This window comes from Cheilinus undulatus, linkage group 17 (genome assembly GCF_018320785.1).
Source record: "Cheilinus undulatus linkage group 17, ASM1832078v1, whole genome shotgun sequence".
NCBI classification, from domain to species: Eukaryota; Metazoa; Chordata; class Actinopteri; order Labriformes; family Labridae; genus Cheilinus; species Cheilinus undulatus.
The window spans coordinates 9,858,041-9,885,309 of NC_054881.1; the positions used below are offsets into that span (position 1 = coordinate 9,858,041).

General features: G+C 38.7%; 1 protein-coding gene across 1 annotated transcript in view; it reads right to left on the reverse strand.

The window, feature by feature from the left end:
• LOC121524837 (synaptic vesicle glycoprotein 2C-like) overlaps positions 1-27,269 on the reverse strand; it is an 85,577-nt gene that overhangs the window by 16,546 nt on the left and 41,762 nt on the right. The window contains exons 3-5 of the mRNA XM_041810352.1: positions 23,196-23,376; positions 19,827-19,978; positions 3,271-3,404 (exon numbers count right to left, since the gene is read on the reverse strand). Of these exons, the coding sequence (XP_041666286.1) occupies positions 3,271-3,404; positions 19,827-19,978; positions 23,196-23,376 (467 nt within the window). The remainder of the gene's footprint in view (positions 1-3,270; positions 3,405-19,826; positions 19,979-23,195; positions 23,377-27,269) is intronic.

The window sequence follows — 27,269 nt, forward strand, 5'->3', positions numbered from 1 at the left end:
TACACACAAAAAGTACATGAAGAAGAACAAAATATGTTTCAAGTTAAATTGTTTAAAACTAATGCCTTGTAGAGCTGCATTAACCTACTAAAGTAGTGAAAGACATAGATACAGCGGTGAATATTTAGTTTATATTTGATTATTTTTCTAAGAATATTAAAGACATTCAAGACAATTCAGAAGAGACAGTTGTGATTAAATAGTGATTTTTCATCTGTTTCTATTGTCATTCAGTTTTAAATTTTTGCTTTAAATTTCAGTTTAGTTATAATTAGTTTTCTTGCTGGTTTGTTATTTAAATTTTCTCAAAGCACATTCAAACAGACTACTCTTTATTTTTCATTTAATTTATTCAGAGTTGATCTTTGAATTAAACTGTGTGAAGCCTTCTTCAATCAAATCAGGACATTTTACTCTTTAAAAGCTTGTGTCTGCATGCCAGTCTGTCTGCTGCTGTCAAAGACTAAAACTAAGGACATTTTGTCCCTAATCTTATTTCATTCTGATTAGTTTTTTAAACACAGAATAAAGATTTTTTTTTCTTTTTTTTTTTATAAAGCTTAGTTTTTATGTAGTTTTGGTTAACTAAAATAGTTGTTACATTTAAGTTTTAGATTTTTAATTAATACTTAGTTAAAGTCCCTGTAAAGTGACAAAAAAAATCTGTTTTAGGTTTGTTGTATGATAGCCCACTTTGTTATGAACCCCCAGGCCAAATTAAAGTCTTGAAAAACATCTCAAGTTTATAAAATTAAGCTTCAAAATCATGAAAAATGAGGCAGTAAAAGCTTCTCTCGACTGGTGTGGGCGTGTCAGTTAAATGAGCTGAAGCCACGCCCACTCATGAGAAATACAATCCTCTCTGATAAAAAAAAAGACTGCTTCTGATAAGAGTGCAGCTGCCTGGCTCTGATCTAGAGCAGAGAGAAGTTGGGGATTAAATTTACTGTTTTCTGGTACAAATCTCTCCGTTATGATACATCTAATGACCCGTAGGCCACTGTGGCTGATAGATTTGGGAAATTTACCTTACAATGAACATAAACACAACATGAAGCTGGACGTTACCTTTCAATAAAGACAGTAACATCAGTTAACAACAGACTGTTTTGAGATGAACTGCTCAGTGATTTTATATAATTGAAGCATTAGGGGGGCGGGCTAACTCCTCATCAAGACCAGTGATGTCACAGGCTCATATTTTGCCCTGCTCATATCAAACCAAGCCAGGAAAGAGGTGAACAATTTTGTAACAGTCTAAATCAAAAATTCAGACACACAGAGATCTCAGTGTTTTCACATGTTTGCAGAAACCTTAGTCCAACATATCTAGTGTGTTTAGACACAAAGTTTGAATTTCACTTTACAAGGACTTTAACTTTAATGAGCATGATCAAGACTATTGATCATATACGCTGGTCACAACCAGACAACAAAATGCTCTCTAAAGGGACATATAAGTAAGTAAAAGCAGTGATCAACACTCTCAAAATCCCCTAAAATGATACACATAGTTATGCAGCTACATTAGCTTTTGCAGTGTTAGCTTTAACTAAAGTTAATGTTGCTACAAAGAAAAGCTTTCTGAGCTCGGCTTTAGCTCCATTAGCTGTGTAACTTATAAAGATAACGTAAGTGTGTAAAAATGCTGGAGCTACGTAGCTTCATCTGCTGCAAGTTTTTTTCTTCTAAGCAGACTGTTTGCTCGGCCTTATAAAACATCCTCTAATCAGGTTTTGCAGGTCAAGTTTTAACTTTTGGTATCCCAACCCTTACCCTAACCCCAAACTAAAGTTTAAACTGATTTTATTTTAAAAGTTTTAGGTCGGCCACATACTACACAACTTTTTAATCTGAAATGATTTTAAAACCGTGGGAGACCACAGACTTCAGGACAATTTCCAGGACACACTAGACGACTCAGCCAGATTGTCCGATCACGGTAGACCACACACCTGTCGACCTGCCTACAACCTCACATGATCACGTGACTTCGGGAAAAAAAAGACACAGATGTCTGTCAATACCGTCTTGCTGTCTCTCCACAACAGAGTGTCCTGGCATGCATTACAGGTGCAGCAAAAATCATAAAACAAGGGAAAGACTCAGGATGAAATCCTGGCCGGAATTAAGGTACAGTTGTGTTTATGGTTGTGAGCGGTGAAGGTACGTATGATACGTCTGATGATGCTACCCGGTGTGCTCGCTCTCATTGGTTGTTGTGGGTGCTCCGTCAGCAGCACTACAAACTAGAATCATAAATATCAAACATGTTTGATATTTACAATTCACGATATTTATGACCACGTAAGGTCAAACATGTTTGATATTTACGATTCAGGGTCTAGGAGGCTACGATGCGATTTGGAGCAGTAAATGAATCGTGTTGACACCACACACATGCAGACTACTCAGACAAAACATCGTTTGTGATGAGACTCCAGTCGTTATACGCCCCCACAATTGTCGGGGATCAAATCTTGCCTAAAATCGGGCTTAAAATCCTGTAGTGTGTGGCTGGCCTTAGAGTGTATTTCTGTCCTGACATAGACTGTGTCTCTCATGTATGGTCTGTGAGAGGGACGTCCAGAGATGTATGGTCTGCAGGGAGACCCCTCTTGAAAATTCTGATTTTACAGGTTATTATGGTTTTATTTAAAGAAACTGGAGAGAGATATTGTTTACGTTATTTTACTTTCGCAATTTTTTTGCGCTACAGCAAGCCAAGTAAAGGGTCCTGCCACATGTTAATGCTACTATAATAATTTGCTATTTATTATATTATATTATAATTATGCTATTTAGCTGGTTCATCAAAACTACTGAAACAAGCACTGGGGGTCCAGGTAGACCCCACAATAACAGCATGAAATTTAAGGTCCAGTTGGAAAATTTTCAGCCTCTAAATCACTTCATTATTGATCCAGGTGGGGTTTAACATAAATATGCTTGTATTGAAGAAAAATTAAATTAGTGAATACATTGTTTGAATAAATACATAAGCACAGTGTGTGTGAGAGACCGATTAGGGTTAAGAGATAAAGAAATTGCCTTGGAATACAAATGAAAATTTAACTCCCTCTACCATACCGTTTGAATCCTCTGCATTGGCATAAAGATGCTTTGTTTGTGTATCTGTGATGATAAATTTGCTGGCAGTGCAGTTTTTCTGCCACAAAGGTAGTGATATTTCCTCTGATCTCTCCTTATCACAGTCATTAACAGTCATAATAGAGCTGGCAGCACCACAATGCTCTGCGTCTCCCTCACCTCCAGGTAGAAGCGAGGGCTCTCAGGCATAAAAGTGAGAGCGACCACAGCAGACACGCACGGCAGCGCGCACACCACCACAAACACTCTCCAGCTGTGGAACTGGTAGGCTGAGCCCATACTGAAACTCCAGCCTGGAAAAGAAACAGAGACATAAAATCAGAAATAAAGCTTCAGAGCAGAGTTCAGTCCAGTTACATGAAAGCACATTAAACATGAAGGAAAAACACAGAAATCATTCACGGCTCACTTTTATGAACTTGTTTTGTCTCCTCAAGGTTAGCTCTCAGTCAGGTTTTATGTTTTAACTCACAGACAAACATTCATGATGTCTCTCTGCTACAAGCTTATGAAATTAATTAACCTGCAGGTCAGCTTATACCCCAGTGTCGGAGCACGCTGTTTGGCATCTGCAGACACAAAGTCTTTAATCTCTCTCTCCTTTTGTCTCTCTGTTTCCCCACTGTGCTTCTCTCTCTGGGATCTTCTTATTAACTACTGCAGAAATGAGAAAAGGCAGCATTTCTCTCTCTGAGAGTGAAATATCCTTGAACTCAGTTATGTCTGAGATGTTGCTGAATACTTGGGATGACGTACTCTGTCACTACTAGGTGTAGATTTACTCTATGGTGCTTTTCAGTCAGTAGTAAATAGTTTCTTATTCTGTGTGGTCTAAAGCTCCAGTCTGAACTACGTCTAAATTAAAGGAGTAGTTCAACATTTATGGAAATAACTTGAATGAGCTTCTGGTTAGCCTAGTTTAGCTTTAAAAAAACATGTTTATCTTTGAATCAAGTGGATAATATAAAAACTAATTCATTCTACACCAGTGTTTCCCAACCTGGGGTCCAGGGGTACGGAAGAGGATTAGGGCCACTTTTTTTTTTAATGCACTTTTTTTACACTATTTTTTTGTAATTCTGATATTAAAGTCAAAATTCTGAGGTAAAAGTCTTCTGATTTAATTTCAGAATTCTGACTTTTTCTAAGCATTCAGCATTCAGCATTCATTTCTCTGCACTTTTTTCATGACCAAAAAAAAAAAAAAAGCGAATGCAAATTTTTTTCAGTGGCCCTAATCATCTTCGGGGTGTTGTGTGTCAAAATTAGATGTATACATTTTTTCCAAAAAAAAAAAAAACCCAAAAAAAACAAAAAAAACAAAATGTATTATAGCATATTAGTGGCAGCCTAAAGATGGAAAAATCTGTTAATCTGTTAATGCATAAGCAAAAAAAAAGTTGCAGTTTTTGTGAGAAAAATATGAATTTTCAAGACTAGTCATATATCTATAAAAGAAGCGAACTCAAAATTTCAGAGTTTAAAAAGTCAAAAATTTACTAGAAAAAGAAAAAAATCCAAGTTTAAAAAAGTCTTAAATTTTGACATCATAAAAATTGTAAATTTACAGTGTAATATCAAAAAATCACAATAAACCAAACTGAAAACAGAGTTTGGATTTTTTGAGTATAGTCTCAAAGAATCTAGTTTTGGTTCACGAACATTTACAACTTTTAAAGAAAAGAATAAAGACCTTTAAAGACCTGACAATATGATTGAAAAGTCTTTTTTCTTGAAAATAAATAGCTCCTCTTTCATTATTATTTTTTTTCTATCATGGCCCCAATACACAGTCCTAATAATGGATAGTTTACACATATCTTTTGCCAAAAAGAATAAATGTAGGCCTATTATGCTGTGTGTGCTATTCTGTCAGTGAAAACAATTAAAATTGATGTTTAATTTTTCCAGGTTGGTCCTGGGGGAGTCTTTTTTTAGATACGAGTAGGCGGAGCCCCAAGAAAAAAAGGTTGGGAACCTCTGTTCAACATGACCATATATCATCAACATATATTTGTTACCCAATTCAACCTGCCTTTTGCTGAAAAACAACCGTTAAATTTGCTTTTAGCGGCAGTGTTGCACTTAAAGGCGAGTTCAGCCAATCAGGGATGTAGCTATTACACTATAGGGTCGTGGGAAGTGTAGTACTGTTGGCAGCAATAATAAATAAACCATGTTATCCTTAAAATGAGATTTATAACATGAACTTCTGTCTTCTATGAGATAACGTGTCATTGTTTCACACTTACGTAGCTCTTAATAAGTCTAAAAAGCAGCATACAGTCTGTTGTGGCTGATAAGGGACAGTAGGGAGCAGGGTGGGCGTGTCTAATTTCCCCACTCTCCCAGTCCTTTCCATCACATTTTAATGGCATTGTTTTAAATTCCAGAGTAGATGAACGCCTGACACTCTGAGGGTTAAGTTACTTTTTATACAACTGAAGCTATTCGAAACCTACCAAAATTTAGCCTTTATGACCTAGCAATGATAAATGCCAGCGAGGAGGCGGGCTTTAGAGGAGCAAAAATACACACACCTGTCCGTCAAATGAGCTGCAGCCCATTTTTGGGACCCTAACCCAGCTTTAAGTCTTAATCAAACACGATCAATAGGTCATGTGCTATTAAAACATGCAGAGTTTTCTGTACCAACAATAAAATGAGCTAAAGAGATGACCACTGTTGTTCAAACCAGCCTGTTGCAGGAATGTCATCTAATTGGGATTCCCTTCTTAGTCAGCCTCAGGTGGACACTCAAGCACTTCAGTTTCATCCCTTCTGTATTGGCCTCATTTCTCAACACTTGATGTGTCTGCTTAGTTTAGAGATAAAGATCTAAAGTTTGAACTTTTCAGCACCATGGAGAGCGACACAAAGAGACAGGCATTGTGTTGAAGGTTTAGATCCGCAGAGATCGGCATATCAAGTATTATTTATAAAGGTCAGAGGCAGTCGGTCAAACAACATCAGAATCAACACATCTGAATGAGCTTCTTTGTGTAAGATAAACTATCTTTTATGAATCCTTTTAAACTTTTAAAGTCAGGAATATCACTGGAGATTTCTGCCTCCCAAAGACTCGCCTGTTTTTACAGGATTTCAGAGCAGGCAAAGAAAGAAAATCAAACTCTGGAGGGATTTTTTCAAGGGATTGCTCTCTGTGTTGCAAGCTTCTAACAGCCAGATATGTTTTGAATTATTTGGTATTTCATTGAAATGGAAGCTGCATGTATTACTGTATAAAACATCATATTATGAAATCTTAAAACAGGCACTTTATCTGAGAAGTCTGCATTTTGAAATGTTAAAATCTAAGGGAAGATTTCTGACTTTATTTAACCTTTTTCACTGCGTCTTTGTGACACTGTGTTTAAACACAGCACAGATGTCACTAATAAAATAAACAATGGCTCTGTGGGTGATCTCCATAACAATACAGCCACTCTAAATGAGTCCCTGGAGTCTCATTATGATTGAAAAAAAGGCAGGACACCCTAGGAAGCTTTAGCTGTTATCTCTCCATGTCATGCATAAAATTGATGAAATGTTTCAAGAATAAATGAGTTTTGAAATATTTAGAATAGAGCATATCTGGGTACCGGTTCAGCTCAAATAGTAGGGCAGGTGCCCATAAACAGAGGCTATAGTCCTGACTGGACTGGTCACAGGTTTAGATCCTGATCCGGGTGAATGTTTGGTGCATGTCAACCCCACATGGTCCCATATTTCCAGTCTCTATTCAGCTGTACCTATCTAGTAAAGGCTAAAGTGTTCACCCCCTTGGATGTTTTACCCTTTTATTTATCCTATAAATCAGTGGTTTTTAAACTTTTTTTCACCCAACGCACACCTAAGGTTAAGCCAAAATCTCAAGGCACACCATATTCATATCAATCCAAAACAGACTTTAAATAATGTAACAGTCAATGTGGCCCATAAGGAAGGGTAAAGGGCCAACTGGGGGTGGCAAAAGTGGGCAAAAGGTGGCAAAAATTGGCTAAAAGTGATGAAAAACATGATAAGATTGGGCAAAAGGTGACAAGATAGAGTAAAAAATGGGTAACAAATGGCATAAGGGGCCAACAAATGGGTTACAAGTGGCCAAATAGGGTTAAATGTTGTAAAAGGGGGTAAAAATGGGTTAAAAGAGATTTAAAAAATGGGCAAAATCTGGAAAAAAAGTGGCCAAACAAAGTGAGGGGAAATTGGTGGCAAAAATGGGTTGAAAGTGTCAAAAAGGTGTCAAAATAGGTTACAAGTGGCAGAAAAGTGGCGAAAAGGGTTTAAGTCGCTAAAAGGTGGTAAAAAGGGGTTAAAAGTGATTAAAAATTGGCAAGAAATGTCCAAATAATAGCAAAAGTAGGCAAAAACCAGCAAAAAGGTAGCAAAATGGGTTGAATGTGGCAAAAGTATTTAAAAAGTTTTTTAAAAATGGCTTAAAAGTGGCAAAAACATGTGGAAAGTGTCCAAAAGTGGGCAAAAAATGGGATACAAGTGTCCAAAAGGGTAAAATGTCGTAAAAAGGTGGTAAAAATGGGGGAAAAGTGATTTTAAAAATAGGCAAAATTGGGCAAAAAAAAAAAAATAACGGGCCAAACAAAGTGAGGGGAAATTGGCAAGAAGATGGCAAAAATGGGTTATAAGTGTCAAAAAGGTGGAAAAATAGGTTACAAGTGGCAGAAAAGTGGCAAAAAGGGTCAAAGTTGCTAAATGGTGGTAAAAAAGGGGTTAAAAGTGATTAAAAAACTGGCAAGAAATGTCCAAATAATGGCAAAAGTAGGTAAAAACCAGCAAAAAGGTAGAAAAAATGGGTTAAATGTGGAAAAAAGTATTTCAAAAGTTGCAAAATTGCAAAAAAATAAGTTGTCAAAAATAAGTGGCAAAATAGGTAGAAAAAAATTTCAACTCAATAATAGCTTGCCAAATGAAGTAACTCTTAGCCGGGATGCTAACACCAATGCTACCGACCAGACACACATACACAGAAATCATCAATAAATCACAGCTGGGGAGGGCCCACTCTCTGGGTTTTTTTTCAGGGGCCCAGCCAGATCCCCAAAGCACATCTTGACTTGCCTCAAGGCACACTAGTGTACCTTACCACACCATTTGAGAACCACTGCTATAAACTATCTATAGTCAATTTAATCTGGATTTTATGACAAAGAAAACCAAAACCAAAACAAAAAAGTCAACGTAAAATAGATGTCTACGGATTTTTATCTAATTGGCCAATCACAACTTCATTGCGCTGATTGGGCCATAATGAATGAGACAGGCAGAGATGTCATCCAATCATCATCTGAGGTTTTCTTCGAAGCTTCTGCCCTCGCCAAACACAGACAATGACAGGCTGCCCACATGGATGTGACATATATCCCATGAAATGGAAATGTGACACAGTCTCTATGTTGTGTGTCAAAATTACACTCGATACATTTCTAACACAAGCCCAGCTCACCATTCATCACCAAGCTTTGAGTAACAACATGTGGCGGAGCATTTATGAGCGAGTTATGCGGCCAAACAGTCTAAATTTCATTCATAGAAGGGGCTAAGTGAATCACAGAAAGTACGCTATCATGGGCAGAGAAGTGTGTGAGAGCAGCCTGCGGGGCTGCTCCAGCCTGTACCAGTACAAACCTCATTAGGGGGATTATAGCTTTAATGGACTGGAGGGGACGGCTGACTGATTCAGATACTCAGCAAGATTTATGTTCCTACTCTACAGTAAGTGAGCACGCCTCAGACACACACACATACGCATGCACTGTCCTTGGTTTGCGTTCAGAGCTGTGAAATTATGGAGCAGAGGTATGTGGAGGAGCACGGCGGAGCACACAAATTCATACGGGATACGGCAGCCTAAATCTAACACTGCGACAAACACAGTCACCATGTCTAAAGGTACAATACGACACATTTTTGCACTGAAATTAATCCAAAAATGACTACTTCAGGTTTTAAACATCTTTAGTTGAGTACTTAACATTATCTAAAATATCAAAAAGTTTTCAAAGCCAGAGAAATCCCTCATTTTTATCATTGTAACAGGATGTCTTGTCATTGTGGCAGCCATAATAGATGCGTTATCTTTATAGGAAACACTGTATGCTCCGTAAAAATGTTAAAGAAGGATGCATGAGCTGCTACTACAAACTGCAGCTCTGTTGCTGTACATCATTCAGTTCTGTGCTGCTTATTCACCACTGACTGTGAGTATTCTCTGCCATGGGCTGCATGCTCTCCTCCTATTGCATGTTGCCCCACAAGGCTTTTTCAAGCAGTGTAGACTGTTCAGCTCTGCTAACGGCTTGGTATTTCCAATAAAGGACTTTTTCTACTGTTTAGTAAATGCACCATGCACTTCTCACTGAACAGTCCTCAATTCAACACGAGAAGAACAGAGGAGCTGAGTGGAGCTAGGAAACTACTCATCATCTTTTGTCACTGTTTTGATTGAGAGCTCTCTGGAGGTGGAATTCAGATCTTGTGCGTTTGAAGTATTTGCATGAACACAGTTGTTAAAAGGAATACAGAGAGAAAAAGTTATTTTCTTCTGCATCTTCTTTCTTTCTGCATTCCTGTCTTTTTTCTGGATCTCCCTCTTCTCTCATTTTCAGTCTTTTCTTTCCGCATTTCAGCTTTCTTTTTTCTGAATTTCTTCTATGTGCATCTCTCTCTTGCTTTCTGCATCTCCCTTCTTTCTTTTTGCATCTTCCTCTTCTTTCTGCTTGTTCCTCCTCTCTCTGCATCCCCCTCTTGGTCCTTTCTGCATCTCTTTCTTCTCTTTTGCTTCATCTCCCTTTCTCTCTTTCCACATCACCCGCTTTTTTCTTTCTGCACCTCCCTCATCTCTCTGCATCCTCCTTCCTTTCTGCATCTCTCACTTCTATCTTTCTGCATTTCCATCTTCTATCTTTCCACATCACCCTTGTCTATTTGCATCCTCCTCTCTCTTTGCATCTCCCTCTTCTATCTTTCTGTATCACCGTCTTTTTTCTGCATCTTCACTTTCTTTTTGCATCTCCCTCTTCTATCTTTCCACATCACCCTTGTCTTTCTGCATCCTCCTGTCTTTCTGCATCTCCCTCTTCTATCTTTCTGCATCTCCATCTTCTTTCTGCATCTCCCTCTTCTATCTTTCCTTGCAAGTTTTCCCTTGCAATACAAACCATGCTAGTTCTTGCTCAGTGCTGAGTTTATGGGGAATCAAACTAAAATCCTCACAAATAAAGGAATCAGTTACGTGGTCTTGACCTGTCATCTTAATAAACTATCTTGAAATAACAGAGATAATTCGACACTCTATGAATAAACACTGAGTGATATTTCTCGCTAAAACACAGACATAGCCCACATAAAACCAAAGATGCACATTCAAATTTTTAAGAATTTACAAATTCCTTTACACAAAAAAGAGAGAGAGGAAAACTGCCACAAACTGTGCCCCTGTGTTCAGAAATTCATGCAGCAGCTCACATCTCACACTGCAGACTTTTTCCTTATATATGCCATTGTCCCGTTACTCAGAAAAAGAAAAACTGACACACATGAAGATGCACAAACACAAACACACATGCATGCAGTCTAAAGCACTGCATATCTCACATTGCAGCATCTACATGCACCACATATAAAAACCAAGGTGTCAAATTGTTTTTTTTTTTTCCTGAAAATGCATTTATATAGTCATAAGGAGGCAAAATGACACACAAATGCAAACATGCAAACACACATGCATGCTCTTTCCTTGCTAAATGCTGTAGAATTATAAAGCTAATGTTTGTGCATGGACACGACAGCGGAAGGGAATGTTAAAAAAAGCAACAAATACACAACCAGGGATGCATGGTTTTATACATCCAAATGTAAGATTTTTCATACTACAGAAAAACACAAAAATACTACAGAAAAAAGAAAAAACTACCACAATCACACATGCATGCACTGTCCTTGGATGTTAAGCCGTGAAGTTTTAAAGCACAGGTGTGTCCTTGAACAAAAGCGCAGAAAGCATATAGAAACAGGGGCTCAGATCACACAATAACAACACAAACACATACAGTACAAATCAAGGATACACAGTTCTATTTTCTCTGAGTTGATCTGTTGGAAAGAGACAAAGTGACACACACACTCAGACACACACGCACACACACTCACTCAGCACTGTGGCCTTTGTCCACCAGTCAATGCAAAGAGCACTGCGGCGGAACCTATTACCCACACACCACTGCGTCCTGCAGAAAAAATGTGTTAAAACACTGGCGTCTAATCAATTGACCTCAATTATGAGCCTTGGCCGGCGCTCTCACACTCGCTCACATGAATAAAGTTTGTGATGAGAGTCGAAGAGACGCAGATATATCAGTGCAGAGAGCTTCAAGATGGGAGCTGAGTCCAAACGTAGTCCTTAACTACTTCAGACCAGTAATGGAACATAAAGCAGAGATCTTATGGGCTCTTGACACTGCATGCACAATTTTAAGGCCTTTTTGTTGCCTTGATACTGACAAGTAAAGGAAAACATATCTATAATTTGGCATTTTGGTGCCACAGTTTTTGAACATTTATCTACAAGCCCAAAAAAAGAGTAAAAAGGAAGATGGATGCATTAATCACATCCAAACCAAGCATGTTAAAGAGAAGAACATGATAAAATGAAGGAAGAGAACAGGACTTGCTCCCTGCAGCGCTCAGATGTCCACATATTTATAGGCTCAGACTGGTCTGAAGAAGAGCAGCAGGGCTTGAGACGTCACTTTGGTGAAATTAATATTTGGACACTGCAGTGTGCCAGCTGCTTTCTGTTTTCTTCAAACCCCCCAAAAATAGTCCCTAAGACAGTGTTTTCCAGCCAGGGGTCCAGGCACCCTGGGTGTGTGCGGGAAGTCAAAGTTAGTTGTATAGGGGTGCAGGTGGCCTCGTGGTTAAAGGCACGCCCCATGTACGCAGACGGCCGAGCTGAGGCCCTTTACCGCATGTCTCTCCCCTGATCTCCTCCCTGTTTCTGACTCTATCCATTGTCTTCTCTATCAAACACAGGCACAAAAATGCCCAAAAATAAATCTTTAAAATTTGATCAATAAATGTATATATTTGTTTAAAAATCACAATAAGAAAATATATATATGATGGCATATAAGGGCCAACCTAAAGATGAACAAAGAGAATCTTACTAATTATCAAGAAGCATTTTTTTTAAATATGAATTTTTAAGATTATAATTCATGTATTTCTAAAAAAAAAACTTACATTTCAGAGTTTAAAAAGTCAGACATTTATGGGAAAACTTCAAAATTCCAAGTTTGAAAAAAGTCTTAAATTTTGACATTACAAAAATTGTACATTTATAACAGTGCAATGTCAAAAATTAACAAGAAATCAAACTGAAAATTTGGTTGGAGTTTTAAATTAATAATCAAAATTTTTGTTCATGTACATTTACAACTTTTAAAGTAAAAAAAAAAATCTCTTTATTAAACAGCTTTTAAAAACAATTAAAATTCATGTTTGATTTTTCCAGGTGGGCTCTGGGAGGCTTAGGAGGGGTTTTTTAGATATAGCAGGGGGGCCCTAAGGAAAAAAGCCTGGGAACTACTGCCCTAAGAAAATTTGTAACCATTCAGTTAGGTAGGTTATATGGAGCAAAAGGCCATTACCTCCAAAAATAAAGGTTTAACTGATAAACTTTTTCTATTTAAATGTTTTTTTTATGCAACGGCATGCACCAAAGTCTGACTTGCAGACTCCGCGGCCCCGTGTTTAGCCTTTTTGAATGAATTACCTTTTATTAAAACAAATCTGTATTTGTGTTTAATTGTCTTTGAAATGAACACTCATGGAGCATTCCTGATAATAAGCTAGTTGTAAAATAATCCCTCCAGGCGTTGCTGACAAATTGATTAACAAGAAAAGGCTCTGAGGTCGCAGCGATGTTTGACCTCATGAACCTAATCAGGTCACGTTCAGTCCAGCTGCCTTTTGCTGAATGGTGGATTAGGGAATTAATTTAATTTAAAAAGCAGGATTTTAGCCAAGATTAGAGGGGATTCCAGTGCTCAGTTAGAGTTCCCTTTCCTATTAAATATTTTAATATATTAGACAGTAGAAATGCACATGACACGACATGATACAGTGTGATCAGTATAACCAGTGCTCAACACCATCATCCTAAAGATAATCTGACTATTAAAAAATGATTATTTCCTTATTGCCAATGTTTGAGTATTATTTCTAAATATAAAATAAAGAACATTAAAAACCCTCTTTGTCTTTTTTTCTTCCTTTTCTCTAAGATGTATTGCTCCTCTTCATTTTCTGATGGCTACTTTGAATAGACAACTTTATAATTTTTTTACTAACAGGAATAATGTACGCTACACTTAGTGTAAAGCAGTGTTCATCAACTGGAGGTCCGGGGGCCACATCAGGCCTCCCATGGTGTCCCATCCGGCCCCCAGAGGATTATTTAACTCAGACCATTTGAGAGGGCAAAATATGGCACAATATTGTTTCGCTTTCTTTCTTGAAGTTTCAATGAAACCTTCAACTTAGTGGCTTATCAGAAATGAAGCACTAGTACTCACTAGTATAACCTTGCACGGTAAACACGTTTTGTTGTCTTGATTAAAATTGAGGGTTTTTTTGCATCAATTTTCCACTTAAGGCTCTTTTAGAGTGCACAGATCTGTTTCCTGCATGTTTTTGGCCAATCACGACACAGCATATTAGCATCAAACGCAGTGATCAAGAAGACTCTAGAAATATGTAGCTGACATATCTCAATCGCCCCCCTGGTGGCTGGCTGCAGTATAGGCGACAGGGACAGATCTCACTATTAAAGGCTTAAAGTTCCATTAATCTTAGAAGGAACTGTTTTGATAATTAGGTGTTGAATAGACAAAAATATCGATTTGATATCAGTTTATATCAATGTCCCGCTCCCACAGCGTCGGCCAGGAAGAGGCCCAAGTGAAAATGAAGTTGATGACCCCTGCCTTAGAGGGTCTCTGTTGCCTTAGCAAACTTGAGCAATAGCATGCCTTGCCTGTTGACAAGTAGATTCTGTGGCTACAATACAATAGTGCCAGTCTATACCATATCAGCACAATCATAACAACATGATAATATGTGATTTGAGTGTTAGGATGTAATAATTTAAATTTTACAATACTAAATGACACAACATGATAGACACATCTTTGCAGATGACACCAAGTAGTTGTGGAGAATAGAAATAGTGATATATGCATAGAGAAATGCTGACAAAAAGGCCATGTTTATGGCATTTTACAACTATGCCAAGTGTTCAAAGTGTGCAAAAATATTCTTTATTGTCAGGCTACTCTGCGTCCCAAAATCATTGAAATACTGAAACTGCGACCATGCCCCTTTTCCTTCAGCTAGTTTCCGTCCAACCTTCCTCCCTTTGACTTTAGGAGATCCAGATCATCCAGGTCAGCTCAGTTGTTTGGTTGTTTGATTCCCAAACAGCTCTTCATCTCGTAACAGTTTGTCTTTTTAAAAGCTGAGGAAAGGAAACTGACACTCAAACAGGAGCTAGCTACCGCAGCTAACATAGAAAAGCTGTTTTGTTGAACAGGCCTACCTTGCTTGCTTGCTTGCCTTGCAAGGCTTATTAGGTTGATAGCGCATCATTGTTTCCATTAAAAGCACACTTGTGACAAATGAGGAATTCTTTAGTGTGTTAAAGGGACTCAGCTAGCCTTTGAGCTCAGAACAAGACTCTCCAAGGCTCTTGTCTCTCTTCATCTGACTGGACACCTGGAGCTCTGTAGGAGTGAGTAAGGCTTCATCAGCACACAGACAAAAACAATGTATTGTTGTTTCATTTTGAAAAAGTTTCCCGTAAAGATAGAATCATTTCATAAAATATCTGCATGAGCATGAAACCACTGAAAATGACTGAAAACGCTGTAGTGCATATGCCAAGCCTGTACGTGGCGCTGTACTGCTGCCATGGAAATGCACCAAAAGAGAGAAGAAGATCACAGAAGGCTGACACAAACTTTCTTCTAGTTGTCCTTTTGGTTGTTCTCCATGTTGGATTTAAGATCATATGTGTATGTGTATGCATTTTGCGGTGGTGGTAAAGGAGCATCAGATTTTGCTGTAAAAGCCATAACAAGCTCAGTAGCTTCTGCAGCACGGACACAATCCTGTAATCCACCATTGTTGTTTTGGCCCCCAACGGACATTTGTGCATCATCAAAGTCATGTGACTGCTGAGAACCTCTATGTTATGATACGATAAGATATGATATTACACAAAGCCATTTGATATCATCATATGAATTTATTAATTTTATCACAAACTATTGTGTGTCTCCTCGTTGATCTCTCTTTACATGTTTTAAGGAAGTCTGATATTGATCTTGTGACTTTCCTCTGGATAAAACCACTCCTCAGTCGAGGCATTTAATCAACCAGCAGCTCAAACATTATAAAGTCACAGACTCAGGGAACCGTCTCCGGCAGAGACAAGAGCCCCTGTGGCCAGAATCCAAGATCAAACTCCATTATCACTGATCAACAAGGCCTTAAAAATGCCAAACAAAGAAGCCTTCGTCCTCACTCATCCTCTCCCTCTTCCTCTGTTTCTTTCTGCTCTTTCCTTCTCTCTTTATCCCCCTTCAGCTATATCCTTTCACCTTTCGATTATCCCCGACACAGGCCACATAAATCACCTCTGCACCTCTCCTTCCCCCCTCTTGTCCTCCTAATCTCTTCCTCTGCTCGTCTTCTCCTCGTCCAGACTGGATTGATTTCATTTCTGCTCGTTTTGTTCTTATCCCTCTGACACACTCCTCCTTCATTCTCTGTTATCCTCCAACTCTGCAGCAATAAATGTTACGAGATCCAAAAACTTTTTTATTCCTCCTTGTATATTTTCTCTCTAACCTCTAACTTTGTCACATAAAAATGCCTGAAATAAACAACAAGCCCCATGAATACTTACACATTTGTTTGACCTCAGCTGTGTCTCAAAAATAACGTGCTTGTGAAAGTTATTGTTGGTGCAAAGAAAGTTAGAAATGATGGAAGTTCTGGCTGAAAACATCCCTTCGTGTGCATTTTCCCCGTGTAGGCTGACATATGTTTTGTTGCTTCTCTTCCCGCTGTTATTGTCAGAGCCTCCACCTACACCGCCACCTGCTCAGTGTTGGCAAGCGCCCTGCAGGGTCTCCATTTCTAAATTAAGCCTCACGACTATGGGGAATTGTTTGCAATGTAGCGGTGTATATGCATCATTACAGCGGGGAGTATAATAAAGAGCAGAGCCATACTGTTGAGTTAATGCCGTTTCTATTTGCAGTTATGGTTAAACTGGTGGTGCGAGCGATTTAAGGCAGTGGGGAGCTTCAGTTTGAGTCTCTGGAGCTGAAATCAGAGTTACATTGACACATTTTGGCCACTCTTCTATTTCTGCCTCTATAAACTGTCTACTTCCTCATCCTCCATGAGGATTTCTGGCATTCTTGTGCGATTATATTTAGTACATTCATTCTTAACGAGCCGAGGACACGTCCAGGATCAGCCGGGACCAACCTTCAAATCTGTGGGGCCACCCCAAAATAATAAATCATGCCTGGCTTTTTTCCAGGTGGACTTGTGTGCAAAGCAACTAAAGCCTGGCACACTGAAAGATTTTTAATCACAGTGAATTTTCAAACTGTGGACGAGCCCACACATGCTGGCAAATTATGACAGATTTAAATGGGTTTTTTTTGTTGTTGTTTTTAAATGTGTGGTGGGTTTGCAACAAGATGGCCAACACGGCGCACCACACACTGACAGATTCATTCACATACTAGCAGTCTCCACTCTCAAAACTGCTCAGTCAAACATGACTTTAGAGTTAAGTAGCTTAATGTGGCTAGCTGTTAGCTACCTGCTACATCCATCATTGTGGTAGTAATGTCAGTCCAGTCATTTTGGTATTTTTAAGTCATGTATTCAAACTCATATTGTTACAATTAACAAGCTGCTTGCTTGTGTGCTCTGTTAATTGATGCTGCCATGGCTGTGTTTGTTGTGCTTCCTCCTTACTCTGCTGTCCTCTGTTTCCCCTGCACAACTGAATTTCTGATTCTGTATGCTGAATGTTTTTTATTAAGTAGGATTTCAAATCAGGGTTGTTCTGATTGTGCGAGAAGATTTAAGAGGGAAAGATCACCCTTACCCTCTGCTGGATTGCCGACTATCCCATTAGCGCATGCATTGTTATCATAGGAACAATAAGACTGATGTTTATGGATTAAATTATGATTGAAAATTGACCTTTATGCCAATCTATGGATGGCTCTTGGCACTGATATCCCCTCCAGAACATTTTAATAATGCTATATTTGCCAGTACAACATATTTCTGGTTTTAGATTTTTTTAATTCAGCTTTATTCATAAATAAAGTCCAGCAGTTACATTCTTGAAATAACCAAAAAGCAAAAATTACAGACTTAGAAACATTTCATATATAGAATAGAGAAAAAGGTCAGAGGTCAATCCAGGACTAAATTATGTATAGACCTGTTTAAAAAGTAGTTACTTGAATGATGGCTTACTTTAGCTTTGTTGGCTTTAGTTGAAGCTAACATAGCTATGCTAGTTATATAATTAATATCACTAAATAAGCCAAAAGAGCTAAGTTAGCTTTAGCAACATGAGCCCTAGCAAATGTAGCTAAAGCTAATTTAGCTACATAAATAACGTACATATGTAGCTTATAGAGTTGCTTTTGCCAAAGATTATTGAGCTACATAAATAAATTAGATATGTATCTTATGGAGTTGCTTTTGAGCTTAGCTTTAACTACGTTTCCTATTTTGCTAAAGCTAATTTGGCTACATAGATAACATAGATGTGTTTCTTATAGAGTTGCTTTTGAGCTCAGCTTTAGCTACATTAACTATGAAGCTATTGAGAATTTAGATATGTTTCTTATGGAATTGCTTTTAAACTTAGCTTTAGCTACATTAGCTAGATAGCTTAAGCTAATTTAGCTACATTAATAATATAGAGATGTAGCTTACATAGCTATGAATGTAGCTATGAATTTCGCTACATAAACATCATATATTGTACATCTACATATGTAGCTAAAGCTAATTTAGCTAGATAAATAACGTACATATGTAGCTTATAGAGTTGCTTTTGCCAAAGATTATTGAGCTACATAAATAAATTAGATATGTAGCTCATGGAGTTGCTTTTGAGCTTAGCTTAAGCTACATTTGCTATTTTGCTAAAGCTAATTTGGCTACAAAAAATAATGTAGATGTGTTTCTTATAGAGTTGCTTTCAAACTTAGCTTTTGTGACATTTGCTATTTGTCTAAAGCTAATTTAGCTTCATAAATTATATGGATATATAGCTTATAGAGCTGCTTTTGAGCTTAGCTTTAGCTACATTTGCTATTTTTCTAAAGCTAATGTGGCTACATAGATATCGTAGATGTGTTTCTTAAAGAATTGCTTTTGAGCTTAGCTTTAGCTACATTGGGTCCTTAGCTTAAGCTAATTTAGCTACATAAATAATGAAGATATGTATCTTATGGAGTTGCTTTTGAGCCTAGCTTTAGCTACATTGGCTACCAATCAAAACTTATTTAGCAAAATAAATAGCATAGATATGTAGCTTATGGAGTTGCTTGGAAGCTTAGCTTTAGTGACGTTAGCTCCAATTACGATGCTCCAATTTCTTCTTTTATTGTTTTTTTGGTGGTAGTGACCAATCAGAGCCAGCCAAAAATCAACAAGAGTTATATAAAAGGTAAGAAGAAATTGTCCTCTATGGCCCAAATAATAATTGTAGATGTGTACAGTCCCAAAATGGGATTCAGGTGCATTTTTTTTTTACTGAAATACTGCATATGAGGAAAATTTAAATTGGTTTTAAGGACATGATAGTATTAGTTTCTGATGTGTGATGGAAAGTTATTTTTCCTCCTGATAGATAAGGCCTGTAGGACATAAATGCAGATGTGAAAAGGCTTGGTCATTCATCTGGGTGTGATTTTTATAAAGCGACACTCAGTTTCCATTATGTTCTTTTACTTTCTGGTCATATCACTAATGGTGCATTTATCCAACATCCTTGCAGCACACTGTGATTCCTGATAGCCCAGGTTGTCCTGACAAATAGATGTTTTTATCTTGATTGCGCTTAAACAGGTTGAGATTCTACCTACGGGTGGATCAAAAAAAAAAAAAAAAAAAAAAAAAAGGTTTAGGTTTCCAGCGTGTTTGAATACCTTTTACAAGTCAGCTTGTGCATGGCAGGAGGAAGGCTACTATTTACTCATTCTAGTGTAAATCAGTGATGATTTTTAGGGGTTTTCCAGACTTGAGTTTAAATTTGTACACTGTTTAAACATGTGGAGCCTTTATATACACCGGTCTGTTGCTGCATCTGGATGTCTTTATGCAGACATGTTGCCACCTACATAATGCTTTCACTTTCACTTTTTCTACTGTTACTTTACTTATAAAACACTTAGAGCCATTGCTTTGCCGTTATCTTATCTAAAGCAGCTTTTAGTATTGTTTCTGAAAAGTGGAGTGATTAATTAGTCATTTTCAGTCCCCTTAAGATCAGTGTCACAGTGACGACTTAAATAATCCCTTTGACTCTAAAGATCTGCTCCAGGCTCACGTCAGTGTTGAGATAAGTCTGCCGTGTATCTCACCGTAGTGCGGTATAATGGCCCAGGCCATGGCTGAGGCGTAGATTCCTCCAATCATCCAGAACATACACAGCCAGCTCAGATGCTCTCCTCTCTTCTCCCGAGCTAAAACTTCTGCAAAGTAGGAGAACACAATCGGTACCGCTCCACCAATCCTGCAAGTAAAATAAAAAACACCAATTTAATTATCAGTCTTTGCTTGAATGAGATTTAGATGAAAAAAGTATGCTAGTGTGGGTGCATGAAAACAAAAAGTGAAAGGACTTAAAATGTTGCAAAGACCCTTGGGTTCATTTCTGTGCAGCTTCACTGGTTTGGACTTTTATTTCAAATATTTCAGTCCAGATTTCCAGTAGTGTCTGACATGTCTCACTCTAAAGTGCTCTCACTGTTCTTCTTGATTTTGTTCATTGAGCTTCATAACGTCTGCAGTTTGAACAGATTGCAATATTATGGTCTGCAGACGATATTCCCTGAACTGTATGTATTTAATTCAAGCATTCAGAGCGTGAGACAGAGAGAGAGAGCATATTGCTCTTGTTTTATAACAAAAATATCAGTTATATAAACCAATAGATCTGAATGTTTCACTCAGCTTTCCATCATTTTCAAACCTGTTTTCTTTTGATATCTGCTGCTTATAAATATCTTATTGATTTGACCTACGTGGATGTAAAATACAGTAAGTATCCTGAAGATCTTCACTCTAAGTCATTTTGTTCCCTTTTTCCCAGTGAAAACAGCCCATGTGATGTGACAAATTAGCAGTTTGAGTCTCCTTTTTCTTTCTGCTGTGGCATCTCATTGAAGCAGACTTAATGAGCTGAGGAAAATCTTCTGAAACAAGCCGACTGTGGTCAAACTTGCATCAACAATCAATCGTATTTCCTCCAGATTAACATCGTAAAAAAGATGAAAAACCCTGAGAAATATGTTCAAGCAGATTTCCACAAAAATGTTCCATAGTCCCAAAATGACTGTGTATAATCATAAATCTCCTTTACAGCAACTATCAATAAACATCTGCATACAGATTACAAATTAAGTGATGGTGTAAACACTAAAGCTACTAATTAAGAATTTAACGCTGAGACACTGAAGAAGGAGCTGTTGTTTTTACACTGATCCTACTGCTTATACAGCTGTGATTAAACACAGATGAGAGCAAATCAGGTGACTTTACTGCAGAACAGGATGGTTAAACTGAGTGAACTTGCAAAAGGCTGGTCCATGTGGAGGTTTTTAATAAACTTGAGCACATAGGATGTCAATCTGGCCACCAGGGGGTTCTCATTCAAAACAATGACAGAAGACAAAGAGTAAAGATGCACTGCCCAGCTTCACCCACCTCCACTGATTACTTCTTATTTTAAATTGAGGACTCTGTTTCCTTAAAACTACGCTCCATAAGGTGTGTTTACTAAATAATAAACCACTGTTTTTGTTTCATGGATGAACATCATGTGATGAGGGTGAAAAGCTGTTAAAAGTGGTCTTCCTGCAAGAGACATTAAATCATCAAAATGATTTTTTCATCATCTGAGTAGAGTGCAAGGTCCTTAAAGTTAACTAAAACTAACTAAATACCTAAAACAAAAAGATAAAAATCCTTTTAGTTAACTGAGAAAATAAAAACTAAGCTTTATAAGAAAAAGGAAAACTAACTCAAACTAAATTCTGTGCTAACAAGTCTAACTAAAATGAAATAAAATTAGAGACAAAATCTCATTAGTTCAAGTCCTTGACAGCAGCAGACTGTCTGACATGAACACCCAGGCTCAGAGAGAGTAAAGTGGCCTGATTTATTGCAGAAGACTTTACACAGTGGTCAATTTTAGGTCTTGGGTTGTATAAAAAATGATAAATTGAATAAATAAAATGAAAAGTGAAGAGCCCTTTTGGGACAGGCGTCCCATATTGCTAAAAGAAAACTAACACAAACACTAAAACTACTAAAAATTAAACTAAAACAAAGTATTTTTTTCTCAAAATCAAAACTGAACTAAACTAAGAAACCAGCAGAAAAACACAAATAAAAACTAAATCTTGATCCAAAGGAAAAGGTGAAAACAAATTAAAAATAAAACTAACGAGAAATCCAAAACTATTAGAAACTTGGTGCAATGAACACACCTGTATCTGAAAGGTCCAATCACTGGTTAATCAGTATTCCTGGCTACCATTACACCATGAAGACAAAAGAACACTCCAAGCAACTCTGAGAAAAGGCTATTGAAAATTAAAAGTCAGGGGATGGACATAAAAAAAATCCCAAGGCACTGAAAATTTCAGTTAAATTCATCATCAATAAATGGAAGGAATATGGCACATATGTAAATCTGCCTAGATCAGGCCGTCCTCACCAACTGAGTGAGCCTGCAAGAAGGAGACTAGTGAGAGAGTCCACCAAGACACCTTTGACTACTCTGAAGGAGATACAGCAGCTGAGATGGGAGAGACTCTGCATACAACAACTGTTGCCGAGGTTCTTCACCAGTCAAAGCTTTATTGGAGAGTGGCGAAGAGAAAGTCACTGTTGAAGAAAACTCATTAAATCTGGACTGGAGTTCACCAAAAGGAGAGGAGAGGCAAAAATGGGGCTTTTTGCCCATCAGGCAAGATACTATGTTTGGTGGATACCAGAGACTAAACGTCACCACAAACACCCCATCCTCTATGTGAGTCACGGTGGTGGCAGCATCATGCTGTTGGGATACTTCTAGGCAGCCAGTCCTGCACGGCTTGTAGAGGGTAAAATGAACAGCTATAACACACCCACCCATCAGCCTCCTGTACTGTTTTGATGAGTAAAGACTTTATCTAAAGAGACCACACCTGTTCTTGTACAAGACTGTCAGCATGTTTATTTCTGCTGTCAAAAAAGGCATCTTAATATAAGACCTAATGAGGATTCCTTAGTTTTTGCCGCCAGTCTCTAGTGGCCACTCTTGGAACTACAACAGCTCATATTCATACTCTACATTGGCATGTTCAGAAGCCCAAAGCTCAGTGCTAGGATGACCTTAATTAGTCATATCTGAGCAGAGACATCCACAGAGATTGGAGGGTGTGTCTTACATGAAGGATGTGAGCAGCCAAGCAGACCGCACTGGCGCTAAAACGCACAGATGTTCATTTACAGTACTCGACTCGTTTCTGCAAACGCTTTGATTTTCCTTCTTTCCCTTTACTCCCTCTTCTCAGGGGATGAAGATGGGCCGGTGCCAGGCAGTCAGAATAACCTCCTGTCATGTACTTTGACTTTGCAGGAGGAGAGGAGCCAGTGGGAGAGGGAGAGGAGCCTCAGAGGGGCTTCAGAGGAGGAGGGGGTTAAGTGGAAAAATATTCAAAAGCAGATAAGAGCGGACTCACCCAAAGCCAGACACCATGCGGCAGAAGAGGAACATGCTGTAGCCTTGGACGAAGGAGGAGAGGAAGGCGAAGAAGCCGTTGACAGACATGGAAATGAGCAGGCACTGTCTACGGCCCACTTTGTCCGACAAGCCGCCCCAGAAAAAGGCTCCGACCATCATCCCCAGATACACGATGCTGCCTGGAAACAAAGAGGAGGAAAAGATGTAAATGATCCCAACCATCTGGAGTAAAATGTTTGTTGGAGAAACTGCTGAGTGGAGGAAAATCAAATTACACTTTGGAAAGAGGAAACAGTTTCCTTCTCTGACTCTCAGCTGTGCATGGCTTCCCCTAAACACTCATAATGCGGCATAAAACTCAAACAAATGTTGGAAAAACACACAGATCTCTGCAGCAAATCTGATTTTCCATTAACAGCTCTACCAGTCAAAGACTAATAAGAACAAATATGGGGTAAAAAGTTGAGAACATGCCATTTTATTGTGGTTTTCTTCTGAAATGTTGACTTTTATCCAATGATCTCTTTGACAAAATAAAACAAGGAGTGGCCTACAATGGGGAAGCTTAGATTTTTATAGTATGGCAGCAGCTTTGTCAGAACTGGGCCCCATTTATTCATTAAAACAAGAGCACAGAGCCACACTGAAAACTCTTCTGGACAGAAAAGATGTTTTCACTCTTCTCCCAAACTACCTTGGTGTGAGTTTACCAATGTTATGAGTGGGTTTAGTTGTACTGTAAGCAGGTGTATACAGTAGCTGTAGCAGTTAGCTCAAATCTAACCGTAGAAAAAGTGCCGTCTTATCAGATTTGTGCCAATTTCTTCATTAAAACAAGAGTAAAAAGCAACAAAGAAAGCTGCTCTTGGAGGAGATGAGATTGCTCTTCCCTCAACCGGCCTCAGCATGAGTTTTATCCACATCATTCTGGTTGGCCCATAAAGATTGTTACAGACAGAATGTTTGTCCAATCCACTTCTGAGATTTTTTTTAAAGCCCTTCCCTTCCCAAACACTTTCTATGGGAGCTTTCCCACATAAATATGTTGATGCAACGGACATAGAAAACAGTCTGTCAGGTTATGCATCCACAGCTAGCATTAAGAATTACCACTTTGTATTAAAATGCCCAGAATGGATAATAATTCCTTTAAAGTAAGGCCTTAACATAGTCATAGTATGAAGTGTAACCTGCAGAGCTTTGAGATGTCATATGACTTTGGAAGTGCAAGCGGACATAATATGCAAAAATCCCCTTCTCAGGCTTTTCTAACAAAAATATGTGCCCCTGGCCTGTTCACAATCCCTTCAAGTACCAGAAACCCCCTTTCTCTAACTTTAAGAAAATGTGTGCTAAAAAAGCAGTTCAGATTTTAGGCCCGCCCCCCAGGTACGGTTTGCCCTCCCCAATTAGAAGAAATTTCCTGATCTGCCAGCTGAAAGGAGGATCAGGAGAGCCACGCCCATTAAGCCGCATCCATTTCCTGAGAGGGGCGGAGTCAGACAGCTCATTAACATTTAAAGCTACAGACACAGAAACAGCTCGTTCTGAGCAAGGCTGAAACAGAGGATTTTTAGACAAAACAAATTCCAAACTGGAGGGTTTTTTCAGCAACAGACTTCACAGGCATGCTTTGGGGACATCTGAGACCAATATAAACTTGTCTTAAAAGGGTAAAATATGTCCCCTTTAATTTGATATAATCTGTTATGCCATTGATTTAAAAGACCAAAAAGTACCGGGCATTTTAAAAAATGCAGTCATATTTTGACTAAAAGTTACTGTAAGTAAAAAAAAGAGAGCACATGTGATTAACTCAAAATTCACACCATGGCAAACATTGGTTTATCCAAAGTCCTTTTGGCATGTTAGAAAGTTGGAAAAGCCGAATCTTTCTTAGAAACAAACAGAGAGATGGAGGCAAATACGCTGGCATTCATGAGTAAGACTTCCCAATCTGTGGCGCCTATGACTTCTTTATTTTTGTCATTGTAGCAGGTATGAATATCATTTGATATTTACTACTCTCGAACTGAAGTAGAAAAATCTGGCATTGTGACAACCCTAGTGTCTGGTGATATTTCTCTGGTCATGTAGACCAGTGGTTCCTAAACTTTTTTCCTATGAGCCCCCTTGTATCATTGAGGAGCTGAGGACCCACACAAACAAAAGGTGATACATAGATGTTGAAAATTAACATCAAATTTAAAAAATAGCCTCACACAAAGGTTTTCTTATAAAGAGACCTTGCATGAACTATTCATAAGTGTTTTATCATGATTTTAGTATGAGTAAATCTAAAGCAGACAGCCTCATGCCCCCCTGAAATCTCTGGTGCCCTCCCAGGTTGGGGACCAATGATGTAGACCACCTGCAGATATGTAACTACCATGACAGTACTCATTTTTTGTTTAAATGTCACAATATGCACATCTGACTACACAGAGGCAGTTAAGAGCACTGTTTTTGTTTCAATCATCACATTTGGGGGAAAGTCACCAGTTAACACGGTCACATTTTAAACCATAACATTGCCATTTGCAAGCATTAGCCCATCCAGTGCTTCTGTTGCTGTAGAAAATGCTCTTTTCCACTTCATGAAAGGATTTGTGGGTATCTTATACTGACATTTCAAGCTTAAATTCTGACATGTCCAGGCTGGGGTGGGATACACTGGATTAAAAGCAGATTATTAACAGCCAGAGACGAACTATTTCCCTTGATAGTACGGCACATAAACACAGATGAGCATTACACAGAAATGGCAGTCATTGTCCCATATCAAACATGAACTTCTCCACCTGGTGACACTGCAGCTATCATCACACTCAGACACAAACACAGCATTCACATTAAACCTTCCAGGTACATCGCTGGAGTAATATAGAGCTCAGACAGAAATTGGTTGTGCCGTTCGCCGGCTATCGACAGAGCACTGAGAGGTCACATAAAGTGTACGTCCATAAAAATAGCAGAGCTGGAATCGATTAACTCAACACTGTACATCAACCCCACTGGAGCTGCAGTTTTCCATTTCCTAAGTCTAATTATGATGGTCGGAGTGTCTGCGCTCGGCAGAGTCAAGGTCTGGTAACAAACTCAGAGGAGCCACATTAAAGTGGATAAAGGATTAAGTTACAACAGGTGCTGCTAGACTGATGACTGTGAATCACCAATATGTGCTTTACACCAGGCTTCATAGTGGATTCTATCAATCATACAGTAATCGGATACTGCATTGTCATTTCAAGTCAAGAGATCTCATCACATTTAAAATAAGCTGCGATATCAAGACATAGCCGCCCATTATCCATGCACTTTATCCTGTCCAGAGTCATGGGGGCTGGAGCTAAATTGGGCAAGAGACAGGGTACATCCTGGACTTATTGTTTTTGTTCATAAGCATATTTGCACTGTTTAACCTATTGAACAGACTTGCAAAATTCTGGCTGTGGGACAGCGGATCTCTCTACCCTTGCAGAGCTTCTTGAGGAAGCATGGGAGATTGCTACTAGTCTACAAATGCTTTATGGACTTGGCTTATCCTCCGGGGTCATGTTGGGGGTGTTTTGGGAATATGGGGTGCTATCAGGTCCCTGTACAACCAAAATGAGAGTCACAGTCATACCATAGGCACAAATTTGGGCATGCTTTAGGTGTGTGATCGTCCACCAGGGCTGACAGGATCTTTAGGGAGGTTGGGGATGTTACAATTTCATCTCTACGTTTTGCGTATGATTTGGCTCTGTTGGTCTCTTCAGCTGGGGACCTCCAGCAGGCACTGGGCGGTTTGTAGCTGAGTGCGAAGGGATCAGAGGCTAGGATTGAATCCTCAAGGCCGGGGGGAGTATCTGCAGAAAGAGAAGGAGTCCAAGTATCTCGGGTAGAATGGACTGTGAGATTGACAGGCAGGTTGGTGCAGCATTGGACTGTGGACTCTGACGCTGAAAGAGGACAAAGCTTTCGATTTACCAGGTCATTGAAGGTTAAAGTTGTCGAAATGAGATTCCTCAGGAGGATGTCTGGACTCAGCCTTACACCCAAAATGCACCAGGGCCGGACAATCTTGTTG